This window comes from Rhamphochromis sp. 'chilingali' (assembly GCF_963969265.1).
Source record: "Rhamphochromis sp. 'chilingali' genome assembly, chromosome: 11".
Classification (NCBI taxonomy): Eukaryota; Metazoa; Chordata; class Actinopteri; order Cichliformes; family Cichlidae; genus Rhamphochromis; species Rhamphochromis sp. 'chilingali'.
This window is the reverse complement of record NC_137938.1, coordinates 17,809,595-17,825,891: the sequence shown is the minus strand read 5'-3', so window position 1 is coordinate 17,825,891 and position 16,297 is coordinate 17,809,595. Positions and strand designations below refer to the sequence as shown.

Below are 16,297 nucleotides of genomic sequence, written 5' to 3'. Positions count from 1 at the left end.
AGACCAAAATACAATACAAAATACTACACAGAGTGCACTATACAGGTCAATGGATATTCAAGATGGGCTTTATGTCTTCTAACAACTGCTCACACTGTCAAGGCAATAAACCTGACAGTTACGCTGTTTGGTTCTTTCCACCAGTGCAGAGGGTTAGGTGCTGGATATGTGAAGACTTATCAAAGTATCTGAAATGTAACATTCCAGCCAGTAGCGGTTTTTGATATGGGCAACACGGGCGGTTGCCCAGGGCAGCATCGTGGTGGGGGGTGGCCAGAGGGAGTGTTCGCCCAGGGCGCCAAACAGGCTAGGACCGCCACTGATTCCAGCCTTCGCTCTAGTCCACTTGTTGGGCATCTTGGATGACCTCACTACATAGATGAATACAGCCCACATGGTTCTCACCAACGTATGCATTGCCAAGATAACTGTCTTCATGAACTGGAAAAATAAAAATAATCCTAATTCTAACCATTATAGAGACCGTCTGAAAGATCATTTTAGTCTTCCCGCCTTCATTATTGCGCTTGATGTGGGGGTAGGTACAGGCTTGGGGTGTCTGGGGATTCTTGGGGGACTCAACCTGGGGGCTGTGGTACTGAACTGAATGGGGATCTGTGGCTCTTGGGTGGTGTTTTCCTGGTGGTTGCCTGCAGCAGGGCTGGAGGAGGGTCTGTGCTGGCGGACGAAGGTTACCGACCTGGTAGTCTAGCTGAACTCTGGGTGGGTCCAGAGTGGACTTGGGGTTCTGGGCGTGCTCTGCCTCCGGGCTGGGGCTCTGGCTGGGCCTTTGGGGCTTGGGTCCTGGTTGGTGTGTCACCGAGGTTGTGGGTGGGTGCATGCACGGAGGCCCAACCCTGGTGCGGGGGGCCTCTGGTGCATCGATGGAACTGGGGGCCTCTTCAGCTGGTGGGGAGGTTGTTCTCGTTCTGCTTGTTTTCTTCTTTTAACAGATGTGTAGTGTCTTTTCTCACTGTCCCTCTTCCCCTCTGTTAATCTTTCCCTCTCCTTTTCTTGAACTTCTCCTGTCTGCGTCTTTCCCTTTCTTATCCCCCGGACATGTCTGTTCCGACTGTAATAACTTAAAACTTTAAATAAATAAATAAAGATCAGTCAAGTGGACCAGTATGGTAAAGCCGTAAGGATCCACTTGGGAAAACAAATCTGCTGGGCATTTTTCTTGGCCTTCAGACAATAATTCAGACTAAAGTATAAGGCTGATATTTCTCTCCGCGAGATCCATGGACCATCCATGTTGATCTGTCAGTCTGCACCAGGACTAGCACCGCCATCACTAGAGTGTCTGTGTGGAGAAGATTTTCCTCACAGGATACTTTGTGGATCCTCTTTAGAATGAAACAGTAGCGGAAACCAGAAATATGGCTGATGAAGAAGAACAGAAAAACTACATAATTAGAGATTTGGCTTTTTTTCCCTTTTTTTTTGCCTTGCAATAGTTATTCTCAAGCAATATGTTAACATGCACCTTGGTAATAAGTGACCTGAGGCTGCAGTTGTTTTTCTCCTTTCTCATTTTGAATCTCTTCCTCAGGATTTTGCCATGGAGGTACTCCACTCTCTCCTCAGCAGCAGAGGGGAAGAACTGTTCACAGACCATCAACCTTAGCTGGGAGACTTTGGTTGACATCAGAGCCATAACAAGCAGAGTGAGCAGGATGGCAGTCAGTGGAATTACAGAACTATATAGCAACAACTTGGGTTTGGGGAGGCACTGCTTCTCAAACAGAGTCACAGAGTAGGAAAAGTCTTTTTCATGATTTTCTTGTCCAAGAGACATTCCAATTAAAGTTGCAATTCCCTGCAAGGATAAACAAGTGAGTCTTTTGTGGTTGAGATGAGGAAAATATTTAAAAAATAAATAAATATTTACTACGGTGTACTTACTTTGATGCTCATTAACAAAGGGATGTGGAATGGCTCCAGCTCTGATAACCTTGCTGTAACAATGTCAACAAAACAGTACAGCAAGGCGTCCACAGTTATGAATATGACCCAAGCTATGAAATGGGAGACAACTGGAATTCCAAATTTCACCATAGCTTTCCCTTCTCTTGTTGTGGGACGGGCGGAGGGAATGAAGGTGTACAGCTGCTCCTCCTCTGCCGTGAGGGGAAGGACGTGGGATTTTCCTTCCGCCTTCTGCTTCTCGTCAAAATGAACAAACTTGCTGCTGATGAACCTGTTTTTGTATTTCATGTCTCTGCAGTATTTTTTTATGTGCAATGCTATAAACATCATGAGCACGAGGAAGCTGATGGCAGGAAACATCCTGTCGGTCACTGAGCTCACTGTATTCATCAGGGCCTGTGCATATTTAACAGTCTCGTTGAGCTTCTGCTCTGCTCCTGCGAGCCTCTGCCTGAATTCTTCTGATTCCAATCTTGGAGAGACGTTGAGCTGGGAGTCAAATCTCACTACTCCCAGGTTTGTAACCCCTTTGAGCATGTCTCCGATCCACTTCAACATCTGAACATAGTTAGTAAATGGAGCAATGATGGAGGCTTTTTTTGCCTTCAGGTTGCAAATCATACTCCTGACCAGCAGCGAGAGGTTCTCCAGAGTGTTACGGATGTTCTTAAGAACCACTAAGCTGGTTCCAGCAGTTAACAGCAAGTTCCTACTCTTTTTCATGAAAATGGATATAACAAAAAGAGTCCCTAAACACCTTACTCTCTTTGATAGGAAGAGGGCAACAGTCAGCAGTGTCCCAAAGCAGGCGGCAATCCCCCCAGCCACTGCTAGCTCATAGTCCTGAGCGAAAAGGAGGTACAGGAGGAGCAGGGAGCTGAGCAGGAGGCTGGAAATGCTACAGATGAGGAGGAGAAGGATTGTTCTTCTGAATCCATCCCTTTTACCAGTGGTGAACACATCCACAGCTTGAAAACCCACATCTTTAAGGCTTTGTTTTACTGCAATCCATGAGAAAAGCATCCTGGATATTAAAGTAGACGTTGAAAAGCAAAAGCAAAATTGGAATGAAATGGCAGGTTATAAGAAAATCATTAACAAATACAATATATTCAGTAACTACTGTGCCCGAAAAGACACTTGTGCTGAACAGAAAGGCGAAGTAGTAGCCTGATGTATAAAGCTCAGCAGCTCTTCTGATTCATGTAGAGCGCAGTCGCCTTAAATACGACAGAAACAGGAAGACTCTTGCCTTTGTCATTAGTCATTTTGTAGTCATCCCTATTTTTCAACCACAAGCAGAAGTAAACAGAGGCTGAATTATGACTGTGGGGTGTGTGCAACTGAAATATCCTTTTCACATAAAAATCTAATGCTTTACTAAGAATTTCAAGGTGGTATTGCACGAATGTGTGAGTGGACTGAATACTAATAATTTTGTGTATTTAGGGTAACATATTCATATTGCAGAAACAATGATAAAATACCCTTTTACAGGAGTAGGTGATTTCAGAGAATCCTAATATTCAATAGAATTAGAAGGTCCGTGTGACTGTATTCATTTGACCCTATATGGTCATCATGTTTGTCACATGTCCAAAATGCCAGGCAACTTAACGTTAAGTGGTTAGTGGTCATGTGATCTGCAAAACCTCAATGTTGTAATGCTTAACATCAGAATTTCAGCACTGTCTTGGTCAGCACATTAAGTTCTGTGTACTTTATTCACACACTGAGGCTAGCATTGAATGTTTGCTTCAGAGAGAGGTGATAAAAAGAAAACATTTTCACTGATTTGTGAGCGTGACCTGAATACTTAGCGAGTGTATTTAGCTAATTACCTTTAGAACAGGCTTCGATTTTTCAGACAAAGAAAATAATACTTCAGAAAGTCTATCTTGTGGTATTTTCCTTCATAGTAGACACAATAGATGCCTTTTTTTAGGTTTAATTGGGAAAAAAAACTTGCACAACCCTGTCAAGGAGAGACCTGTTGAATTGAAACATTAAGCGAAGTAAGTTGTCGACAGAGCAGCCGGTGTGTTTGTGGTGTGGACCCGAAAAGCAGACAAGGGAGAGACTGAAATGAAGTTTAATCAAAAAGCGAGCCGTTGATTTGGCTGAAAAAGCATGAACACAAAAACAAAGCAAGGCGAACAGGTGCGAGAAGTAAAACTAAAACCTATGAAAACTATGACAAGAGAAACATGAACATAAATCTGAGCAGGTGCAAGAAAACCAGAAACATGGACCTGAACAGGATTATGAGAAAGCTGACGTGACGTGGAGGGAGGAAAACAGATGAATCGACAATGAATTAGTGAGAAAGAGGACTTACATACACAGGAGGGTAATGGAGAAAACAGCTGACACAAATGAACCTGAACGCCACAGGGGAAGTACAACTAAACACACTTAACATGGAACACCAGACTCTTCGCAATAAAACAGGAAAGAGAAAAGGGACGTAGACAAGACAACACCAGCTTGACAAATAGAACATGCAACACGAAGACATGAAATACATGGGGAGACAGGGGGCACACAAAAGACACAAGCAAGGAGACACAGAAGAAACATAACTAGATCAAAACGCAAGTAAACCTTAACTAAAATAATAACACAAGAACTTTACATGATTTCAATATAACAATCAAAAGTACTAAACAAACTCACAGACCCTGCCCCCTGACACAGAAACACTGGTTTTATTTACATCTAAACGGATTCCCTGTATCTGCACACTGACTGGGACGCATTCATTGCAACATGAGACTCTGTCACAGTCACATAAAATCAAATGTATGTACTTGCCACAGCAAATGGTCTAGTTATTACATGAAATAAGCATCCATAATCACATATTTGAGAGGAAAAAAGCCTGTTAACTCAATATGAGTAAATAATCACTGTTTACATGTATAGTGCACTTTAAACGTATTCATATGAATTTATTTGTGTTTTGATGGGAAAGCAAAAATTCTCTCTAAAACATCCCATAAACTCCAAAAACAAACAAATTCAAATAAAAACATCTTCACTGTGCAGAATGTTTGTCTGTTAAATGAAAGAGCTGCAGTCTGCCTGCTGAGAGTTACTAGGTGTATGACGTCACAACGGAACAGAAATACCCATATAGAGCAGAGGCTTCAGTCATTTCACTGCCCTTCCTTCGTGAGTGCACAACAAAAATCCGAGCTCGTTGTTTAAGTGTCTAAATATCGCATTTTGAAAATTTTTTGGGGAAGAAACATTGTGAATACACTGACAAGCTTCAGGAAAACTGTTGCTGTATTTATTGGATCCAGCCAAGTGGTGTAGCATCTTTTTACAAGAATGCAGCGCCAAAACCTGTCGCCAGTGTCTGAGAAAGATCAGCTGGGTTTAAACCCTGTCAAGCTCCCACTAAAGAGAAAGCGAATCCAGCATGATGCTGCACAAAATTGCAGCAGAAGTGCTGACAGCTCCTCCCCAGCAAGGGGAAAACGCAGAATCTGTGGAGAGAAATTTGTACTGAAAAGAAATTTCAGTCAGATTTCAACCAACTGCAGAAGCATCACTGAGGCCTGCTTTTCAGAAAGAAAAGGGATGAAGAAAGACACAGACAAGAATGAATCAGCTGTGACACCACCAAGCATCCAAAAAAGTGCCGCTATCACGATGATCCGACTCAAAGGCAAGAAATTGAATGATACGGCCTCGAGTTTCCAGAATGATGCCAGATCCTCTGAAAGCAAAGGGATGGAGAAAAAGAGGCCAGAAGACCAGAAAGTTAGAAACATTTGGATCGTTGGCTCAAGCTACGTCAAAAGAGGAGAGTTCGGAGCAAGACAGAAGTTTGGAGAGAATTTGGGACTTAATGCCAAAGTCCAATGGTTTGGCAAAGGAGGGATGGGCTGGAGCGGCGTCCTTCCACGTTTTTATGAAGAGTTATCTACACGGAGCCCGCCTGACATATTGATTATCCACGCTGGTGGCAATGATTTAGGACTCATGTCTGCCCAGCAACTTTCTGGTATAATGAAGATGGAATTGATGCAACTGCACAAAGAGTTCCCCTCAATGATGATTGCTTATTCCTGCATCAATCAGCGCCAAGTGTGGAGGTATGGAAGTCCATGGAAGATAAATAAGGACAGGGAGATTGTCAACCATACCATGAGAAAGGCTGCCCACTGCTTTGGAGGGGTGATTATTGAACATCCCTGTTTGAAATTTTTCGACAACACAATCTTTGTACCAGACGGAGTCCATTTCACAAAGAAAGGAAATGAACTGTTTGTGACCAGCATCCGCTCCACCACCAAGAACATTCTGCAGTCAACGCAGAGAAAACAGATTTGAGGCGTCAACCTCTATAATCTGACTACACATATGAACGAGAATACTGAATAAATGCAAAGTCAAAAGAGCAGTGTGTAAAGACTCCTGTGCTTACAGATTCTGAATAGAGATTAGGAAATGTTTGTGACAAAGACACATACACAGACAGTCTCTCTCTCTCACATTTACACTCACACTACAAGAAGATTGTGGATTCACGTGTCTGTGTATTTTCTAATTTTTTATTCCATGTGCTGTATGTTTATTTTTTATTTTTTTTAATGCAATAACTGAAATAACACAGATAGAAATGAATAAATGAACAGATAAAAGATTCACATGAATAAGAGGAGGCTACAGAGATTTTTTTATAACTGTTTTTGGAAAAGCAAAGTGTGTTTGGCTATTCTGACTGCAAAAGCTGCCAGAGAGGACAGGATTTAAAGCAAAACTAAAAAAAAAAAAAAACACCTTTAAATCTAGGGTGTCAAACATAGGGCCCAGGGGCCAAAATCGGCCTGGCAAAGACTCCAATCAGTCCCACTTGATGGCTGGATGGCTAATGTTTTTCTACTCTACTTAAGCACTCAAATCACTTTATACAATACATTCACCATTTAACAAACATATTTGGGCAAACTCCTCTTCTACATCTAAGTGCCCTCTGTCTAACATTCACACACACATTGATGAACACTGGGAGCAATTTGGGTTTAGTATCTTGCCCGAGGATCTTCAGACTGGAGCAGCCAGGGATTGAACCCCCAGCCTTCCAATCAGTCACTGATTTGTATGAATTACTCCGGGTTGTTGTAGAGGAGGTGAGCCACAACCACCGTCAGGCAACAAATCACAAAGAACTGTGTTTTTGTGTTTCTTTGTCTGTGCTCATGCATGGTTTATGTGCAATAGCATGCATGTGTGATTGCATGGGTTTCTATGTGTCTAAATGTTTCTCATTACACTGTGTGGAACTTTAGAAATGAAAGGTGGATATCACATTTGTCATTTGTACCTTACATGTCTTCTCCAAGCTCTTCATTCAGGTGTTTTGGAATGGGGAAACACCTACAAACCTAAAACAAGCCATCCTAAGGACCGAAATTTAGAACCATTCCTTTACCATTATTGCATGAAGAAAAGTGACCTAACTGGCAACATTGTGCAGTTAGGTCAATAAATGAAATCAGAATCTGTCTATAAACAACTAAAAAGAGCAACTTATTCACATTGATGTAAAAGATGATGTAGTGTGTGTGAGTGTGCGTTAATTTGATCATCACTCAACTCTTGACATCAGTGTAATATCATTTTTTTTATTTTTAATTTGAAAAATAACTTACATAAATCTCTGTACTCAACCATACTTAACCAAGACATAGCCTTGGCATTAACACATTGCACCAAAAAGAGAAAATGAAAAGGCATTCAAAAGGATAAATAACATGTCTTTGTCATCATGAGGCATTTTTCCTCTTCCAAAAGAATCTATCAGTCTACTTGTGGTAGCTTGTTTACTCAAATTCTGACATCTAAAGGTATGTACAATGAAAATGAAAATATATACTGTAGCTTGTTAAAGCGACAAGGTTTTTCTCTGACATTAAAATGCATTATCTTCACGTGGAAAAGGAACAATGCCTCAATTCAGTTTCATTCAGACATACTGCAACTATAAGATTCATGTACTTCCCAGACACGAGAAGTATTGTTAATTACTAAAAATAGAAAATAAAAAATAAACTGGTCTTGGCTTTTAAATAAAACTAACAAAAATATAGTAAAGTAATTTCATTTTCATTAAAACAAGAAAAAAAAATTCTGTGGCAATATCCCTTATTATTTCAACTTGTGATTAGCTCATCTTCACAAACAGTGATGTAAAATTGAACCATGGCAACACGCATGTCGCGCATGTTTGCCGTCTCTTGATTCGGTATAGACCTCTTTGCTGTACCAGTACAGATTATTTTTGCATGTTCGTCAACAATACTGAAATAAAATACACTTGCAATCACAACTGTTTCGCCAGCATCCATTAAATATAAAATATTTTCCTTGTCATATTTTTTCTTCTTCTTTTTTTTCCTCAAAAACCTGAAAGAAAATGTGACTTTCGGGTGGGGTGGAATGTTCTGTTAAAACTTCAATAAATGGCCCAGGAAGACCAAGAACTAATTTGCCATAGAGCTCAATTTAAGGTGAGGGAGAAAAGTAATGAAGTTGACATGCACTGTACAAGAAATTGCAAAAATTCCAAATATCATCTTTATCAAAACATGCTGAGTTACTGTAAGGTGTGCCCAAGCCATGTTGCAAAAGACCCTTTTCAACATGCTTGTTAAACAAATCCAAATCCAAAAGAAGGAAGAAAACAAACATAGTGAAACGATACAGTACTGTAAAGTAACCAACAGTCCTAAAATCTGGACGATGTCAGGGGACTGAACAATGGTAGCAATGAATAGTACGATGAGAAGTACCCTGGGAAAGGAAGAAAAAGAGAAACATGTACAATTTGCACATTATGTTTATCTTTATAAGGCATTAGCCTTTTACAATGAAATAGATCATTTACATTTATTTTCATTATCACTTTTTGTCACATAAACATTTTCTGTTAAATAATTCTTAAGTTCCCCTTTTCTGCATGTCTGCAAAATGCAGATTCATGAATGGTGTAAAGAATGATAAACAATGTCCTTTTTTTTTTCAGTCACGATGTTGCATTCACTCCCCTTGAAAACCATGCACTAGTGAAAATTTTCTTTAAAAATAATATAAATTGTTGAAAATGGCTGATTCTGTTTATTTTCATCTTTTTTTTTTGCAAGTTACAGCCTCAAGAAAATAATTTTCTTCTTTCTTTTTTTATTCAGCTAAATTTGTGTCCATGCAAAGAAACTAAAAAAAGGGAAAAGAAAAATCTCATTTAATTTTCATACAATATATCAACAGAGAAAGAAATATGGTAAGATTGTACATCTTTTCATGGAGTTTGGATTGTTACTGTATTTATTTATTTTTTGGGGGAAGGGGGTGTTGAGGGCAGCCACTTTAAAGTGGCATTTGATTAATCTTTTACGGTGCTTTACCAGTATGGGTTGAACGGGTAGATATATGTAGAGTATGCAGGGTTTTTTCTTTTTGGGGTCTGTGGGAGTGTGGTTACAAGCTGGGACACACCTCACCCAAAGTGATGGTCTCGAAAATTCCATCTACACGGCTAGGTCTGTTGGCGTGGCGTGACCAAGCATCTGGTTAGAAACACTGTCACCCCCTTCAGAGACAAGTACACTGACATTTAAAGAAAAAAGTAAATAAAAGAAATGAAAACGACACAGGAAAAAAAATAAAATCAAGCAACACACAGATTTTTCATTCGAAAAGGGCTTCTGTAGAACTCATTCAGAGGTTCCCAGTGTTGACCCCCATGGCTTCGAATTGGATGAAAACCTGGAATTGACGGATTCCTCGTGCTAAGGAGTTCATTCCGGCTTCCTCCAAACAACAACAACAACACCTGGCAATCCCTGCTACCAGGCGCTCGCGATACGCTTCGCCACATGCACAGTGTGCGTGACGTTTTTGCTCAAAACACAGGATCACGTTTGCACCCCTAGAAACAGGCTCAGAAGACACAACATCAAGCATGCAGTGTAACCGGGGGGGGCGTGACCTGTAATCGCAACACTGGCTGCTACAACAACGCTATCAGTCCACACGCTGCTATGATCGAGAGAAACTGTCCAGTGAGGATTGGGAAGCTCTTCTTGTCAGTGGGGCCAGAGTAGGGTCCACCAGTGAGGAAGGAGGAAAGAGCTTGTACCAGCCAATCACCATGTTGGACAGGTCCAGCTCATCTAACAGTATCTGAACTGCTCCCATGAATGATTTATGGTCCATACGTCCATAGTCACCCCATACGATGACCTGCAAACAAGAACGAAAAAAACTTTAAAGGATGGAGCAAGTTTAGAAAGATAAATGAAGTCAACAGTCTTGGTCAAAATTCAATTCAGTTTTATTTATTTAGTGCCAAATCACAACAACAATTGCCTCAAGGTGCTTTATATTGTAAGGTAAAGACCATACAATAATACAGAGAAAACCCCAACAATCAGATGAACCCCAATACAACTTATATAGCTTTTTATATGAAAAAGCCAATCTGATGTGCAGAACCGTATCAGCTGTGTGACCTTGCATTGAGGCCAGCAGACTGCAAGGAGAAATGCTAATTGTGACACTTTGTTGCAGTCTAAAGGAATAACATTCTTACCTGTAAAACCTTCCCTCCTGGACTCTCCTCAAACGGCAGTTGCTGCTGATAAAGAGGATCCAAGGTTTTTCTTGCTACTTTAGTTTTCTTTTTGGCTATGCAGACTCCGTTTTCCAAAAGGTAGACCTTTACATACGGTGCTGGAAATCAAGAAAGCGTAAAGGAGAGATGAGCTTTTGAAAGGTTTCCTTTTCTCTTTCCGCAACCAAGTCATGCTTACCTTTATTCACTCTGTGAATACCTGACATAGACTAGCACATTTAGTAGCTTTGATTACCTGGCAGTGCCTTGGAACCTGGTTTTCCCACAAGGCCACGGGCTCTGATGACCTCCACCTCCAGTGCACCTTTCTTCTCCACCATGCCAATCTGGATGTCTCCTAAACAACCAACAAAACTGAAGATTTTAACTTGTCTGAAGTGACGCTTTCATCATTTCAAGCTACAAATCTCTGTAAAAAAAAAAAAAAAGGAAAAAAAAGGATAACTGTCCTCACCCATAGGGGGAGTAGCCAATGTCTGTCGCCCAACCAGCTGAGCAGGGCCAAGACCATCCAGGAAGTCACTGAACTGGGCATCTGAGGACAGCCTCACACCAGGGAAGATGAGACTGAAACATTAACAAAGAAAAAAAAATAAAAACACCAGGTGTTTATAGTTAGACTAGAACCTGATATAAGTTACCAAATGAAATTCTGAATTTTTCGTGTATATAAAAGCTGCTGAATTAGTTTTCTGATCGTCCGCAGAGCACAAGTGCATGTCTCCTTACTTTCCCTCGGAGCTGTAGCTGTTCATGCTTCCGTCTGTGGACTCCCTGCTGGCCTGCCGAGTCATCCTGCTTCTCATCTCCACCGCCAGGCCTGTCTCTGTGCTCCTCTGGATAGTGCTGCGCAACTTTTTACCTCCCGCTTCTGAACACAGAGTTACACGCACGACACAAATGACAGAGAAGGAGAGAGAAGAATTGTCAGTCCACAACACTGAACTGGGGGGATGCGAGTCGCACGGCGAGAACCATTTGCGCGGATTATCACTGGTGTACGAACGCTTTAATCGGCTCGTACATAAATCTTTCCTCAGGAGAAAACGAATTTCCTTCGGGATTAATAAAGTATTCTGATTCTGATTCTGAAAACAAAGCGCACCTCAGTGAATTCAAATTCTATACCAGAGCACTGCCGTCTCTTTAAAAAGATCGATATTAGGAACACTATGTGCAGCCTTCCTCCAGTCTGCGCCACCGACTGCCTATGGGGGACTTCTGGGAGCAAATTCACCTACAAACATCCACTGTCTATGCATCCCCACCCCTCCAACCCAAACCCACCATCCTGACTGATCCAAGAAGAAAGCTGATTCTCTCCATTAAGCCTCCCGCTGCGCATCGCCACCTGACCGCGTGCGTGTGGCACAATGTGGACACGCCTGCGGCTTACAAACACACAACTCCTCAAAAGTATAGTATGTCTGCTCTACCATATATACACACACACGCACACTTTTCATATCCCATTTAAAAAAAGGTTGGCAAAAAGTTGTCTTTTACTTTCAGTAAGCCTAATGTGCTGAGAAGCTCCTCAAGAGATTCAAATGAAGTGAAACATTATAGGTTAGTTCTAAAAACCTCCGTATGAGCTTTCTACATACACATGCAGCTGTGTTAAACTGAAAACATGTCCCTTTCTAAACATTTAATTGTGCACTGCTACGGGGTGATCCAACCATCACTAAATGTTTTCATGCCTTTTGCAGGTATGGGATTAATTTTTTTCTTCTTCTTCTGTGTAATCAAATTTAGCACTATTTGGTCAGAAAATCCCTGCAAAGCCTGATGAAGGTAATAACACAGAGGTACTATACACAAAGCTTCAGCTCATTACTACAGGGTGCAAAAACCGGCCGTTCACAGACCTTATGTAATTTCTCTCTAATATTTTGCAAGTTTGTGCAGATGAGTAATTTCTAGGCTTCAGCAGTCCTAATCCAGTTATAGGCCTTGCAGTCTTTACTCTCCTTCCTCTCTCCTTTGTTTGCCTTAGTAGAGGAGGAACTGAAGATAAAAAAAAATGGATCATTTTGTGCCTCACACAGACATAAAACAGGCATGATGCTCTTCAGCCTTGAAATCTCAGTTATTCAGCTGGCCTCCGCCTCCTCTTCCTGCTCTTCACATTTTTTACAATAAGAGAAGCAGCCACAAAGGTCGTCTCTGACGTTTGCAGCAGACCTCCGCTGTCATTCAGTGGCCAGCCAGACGTTATCAACGAACTTGAAAAACACATGATTTATTAATGGTAATTCTCTTCTGCTTTTGACACAAGTTACAAGGCACAGTCTTGGATTTATGCAGCTTTTGCACTATATCAAGCACTATGTGATCTTATTTGAGTGCTTTAAATACTGTTCCAATGCATTTCAAATAAACGCTGTATGTATCCGCTCTATAGACAAAAATATACAGAGGTGCATTAAAAGCAGTGGCAGATAAGATAAAGATTAGACTGTTATAAGTGTATGTCGGAGAGTAAGTTACTTTTATAAACTATCCAGCAACCGCGAAGCAGGAGAGGCGTCAAAACGAGACAAACTGGCTCATCTCCATAAGTTTGCTGCCCTCCAATTGCGACCCTGCCAATCAGGAAAAGACAGCGAGTCTAGGGAAGCTGCCAATGGTGGAAGTGTGAGTTTAAGTGAGTGTGAAATTGTAGCTAAAAAAAAAAAAGGAGGAGTGGTGAGTAGTGTGGCAGAAAATATGTTGCCAGATAAAGCTACAGAAGAATAGATCACACGCACTGCAAATCTTCTTTTGTAAATACAACTGCAAATAGAACAAGAAGTGATTGTGAGGCTGAGCTATAAATACACACAGTAGGCGTTACGCTACCTTTTAGGAAATTTGAAGTGACAGTCAGAACAACGTTGTGGTTCTAAGCAAAAAGAAAAAGAAGCACTACTTCCAACTAAATACTAAAGAGGGATTCATTCCAAATACAGAGTCCTTTGTTTTCATCCACAGAATCAGAGTCACAGTCATGCGGGGCAAATTAGGTTTTTAGACCAGCGTGAGTGCCATTTGTAAGCAAACAGACCGGTTCCATTTTGACAACACCACCATTGGTGGCAGCAGCAACAACAGATGCAGAAAGAAGTGTGACTGGCCCACAACTAACTGATGATAAACTGACCACCCACAGATGAAATTGCACATTAAGCTTTATGTCATCATATAACCAGATCATGCACAGTATGGACAGCTCAAGCCTTATAACACATTACACTTACTGAAATAGACTAATTGAGCTAAACATCCTAATTGAGCTAATAACATTTCTGAACTTTCCAACGTCCCAGTTCTCTCCCATGCCAGTACCTCTGCAGCTTCCCTCTCATCCTAAATCTATCTCCCCTTGCTCACCGCCATCTTTTAGTTTAAGCCGCACTGTTTACCCCCCAGCAGGAAGCTTTGGCTGTGACATTTCCCCGCCTGTCATCTTACCTCCGTCCTCCTCATCAAAGGAGTTCATGCAGGGGAAATAGACAGCCAACGCTTCGAATGATGCTGACAGGCTCATCTTGCTCTGGGAACACTGGATACGCATCCCAGGAGCCGGAGGAGAGGTATCGTTCCCCTGCCTGCCCATGGTGACTGGTGGCTGTCCTCCTCAATGCGGTGAATTCGATGCTCAAGGCGTCAGCTTTGCCCTTTCTGGCTGATAAAAGCTTTAAAATGTATCTCCAATCTATACTATTCGATGGATTCCTAAGGCTAGCAGTAGAAGATGCTCTGCTGTAACAGGAGAGGGATCTGGCATCTAGTCTATCCCTAGATGCTCTGCTGACTGCATCCTAGGTAGAGCTTTGGAAAAACGCTGCTTCAGTAGTCAAGTCTTGTGCTGTCTGGGTCTGACGTTCCTGCTGCACCTCTTTCTTCAGGGGGGGAGGGGAGAGCGCTGCATTGCGCTCCGCCAATCAGAGGGCCGGGCTGCTCAGACGCACCTCGGCAGGCTCTGCGGGTGAACAAGCTCTACCCAGAGATACTGATCCCCCCCTCCTCCCTAACCCACTCCGTTTCTCAGCAGTATTTTTTTTTCATACCCTTACTTTTGTCATTTGCTTTTTCATTTTTCTCTCTGCGCTTGTTCTTTTGTTCCCTTTGTTCCGTTCATCACTACTATTTTCCTTTTTTCCCATCCTCTACCTCCCACCCCTCCCTCTCCCCCCATTTTGTGCACACAGGCCAGTGAAAATAAGCTGCCATTAGGCCTGCCAACAGTCCTGCTACTTGATGAGAACGCACGAGCCACATGGCGATCACTCAAAGTTCACGTGCCAAACTCTGCTCCTTCACTTTACTCTTTTCCACGGTCGTGATTTCACAGCTGTGTTGCGTTAGGAGGAGTTCTGTTTCTCACAGACAAGAAAGTCAACGAAAGGGAAAAACAACGTTAAAAGCTCGACCTGAAACCCCTCTCGTCTGTCGTCCCTTTGTGGCACAGCCACGTTACAAGAAAGTATGGCTCTCGTCATCCATCACAAACTTTTAAACAGCCACAAAGACTCTTTGTTTGAATTAGAGCCTCACATTTCTAAATATTAACTTTTCTTTTTCTTCATTCCATTTCTGCCATTTGTGGACAGCTGGGGTCAGCTTATTTTAAACAGTTGAGAGCCAAGAGACTCAACAGCGTTGCTCGCTGAAAGGACTTCTTCACCGGTGGTCCTTCAAGTGGCTCATGAATGTACCACCGGCATCGGCTGTGAGTGATACCTCAAAGCAAATGCACGACTTTCAGCCGAACTCCAGCTTCTCTGGTAGCTGTCACCACCGCATTAGGTTCAAGCATAAATCCTGAGAAACTGTGCTGCCCCGACATGCTGCCAGCAGTCCTGCTTTTTTGTTCTCAATATGAATGTGGCAGAATAGGCGCAGGACAAGACAATTATGGCACTTTCTTTGCACCACGGTAAATATAGGAAGCTCCCTGTGGTGTTACTGCAGAGGCAAAAGTTCCTCTCTCTGAGACACTGCAACCTACTTCCACGAAGGAGCCACTTAATGTCCATTTGCGGGTTTCATCTAGGTCACCACTGACAAAACAACTCTTCACGTTTACCGCCACAGGGGGAATCGGAGAAGAGCACACAGTTATAATACAAACACTTGATTTAATATGAACCACAAACTCATTTAAGGATCAGGTAGGCGCTTCTCTGAATTCAAACCGTGAGAATGTTTAAACTTTTATCAGAAAACTTCTGATCTTTGCCCTCATGATGACGATGTAGCTCTGTGTTTCTGATCGTTGATCCAGGCTCAGAGGTTATCTTCTCCATGTGATGAATTCAACTTTCTTTGGTGGTTATTTTGCTGCTTCTGTAGCACTAAGAGAAGGCTGACATTTTTTTATTAAAGTGATTTTAAAGCTATGAATTGGATGATGCTGAATGATTTTGGTCATCTCCTGCTAAGTTCTAGATCGGGGGTGTCAAACATAAGGACCAGGGGCCTTAATCAGCCCAGCAGAGACTCTAAGCCAGCCCACTCAATGGCTTTAGAAAATATGGTGGACGAAAGTTTTGGACTTTTTCCTTCTGATATAGACATGCCACACCAAAGTAATTCAATTACTGAATTACTTTCCTGTTTTTTCACAATCTGCTATAGAAAAATCTTATTTTCTACCTATTCCTTACACTTTTAGCCCAAAGAGTCATGCTGACAGATTTCTTTCATTTACTACAACACCATTAAACGTATAAC

General features: G+C 41.8%; 2 protein-coding genes across 9 annotated transcripts in view; both read right to left on the bottom strand.

The window, feature by feature from the left end:
- Positions 1-1,323: 1,323 nt before the first annotated feature.
- dcstamp (dendrocyte expressed seven transmembrane protein) lies at positions 1,324-2,958 on the bottom strand (the record flags this gene model as incomplete). The annotated part of the gene is made up of 3 exons (XM_080897050.1): positions 1,906-2,958; positions 1,487-1,819; positions 1,324-1,383 (listed from the first exon to the last, which is right to left on the bottom strand). The coding sequence occupies exons 1-3, from the start codon at positions 2,950-2,952 to the stop codon at positions 1,324-1,326; spliced, it is 1,440 nt and encodes a 479-aa protein (XP_080753176.1). The 5' UTR covers positions 2,953-2,958.
- A 4,599-nt stretch (positions 2,959-7,557) lies between these two features.
- Positions 7,558-16,297, bottom strand: part of rims2a (regulating synaptic membrane exocytosis 2a) — a 155,511-nt gene continuing 146,771 nt past the window's right edge. For 7 of the 8 annotated variants that reach the window (XM_080895930.1, XM_080895923.1, XM_080895924.1 and 4 more), the window contains 5 exons: positions 11,306-11,447; positions 11,031-11,143; positions 10,812-10,913; positions 10,535-10,674; positions 7,558-10,185 (listed from right to left, as the gene is read on the bottom strand). In XM_080895930.1, coding sequence (XP_080752056.1) covers positions 9,982-10,185; positions 10,535-10,674; positions 10,812-10,913; positions 11,031-11,143; positions 11,306-11,447 — 701 coding nt within the window. In that variant the 3' untranslated portion in view covers positions 7,558-9,981. Of the gene's footprint in view, positions 10,186-10,534; positions 10,675-10,811; positions 10,914-11,030; positions 11,144-11,305; positions 11,448-14,032; positions 14,728-16,297 lie in introns of those variants that run through there. The other variant, XM_080895929.1, reaches the window with a different exon arrangement.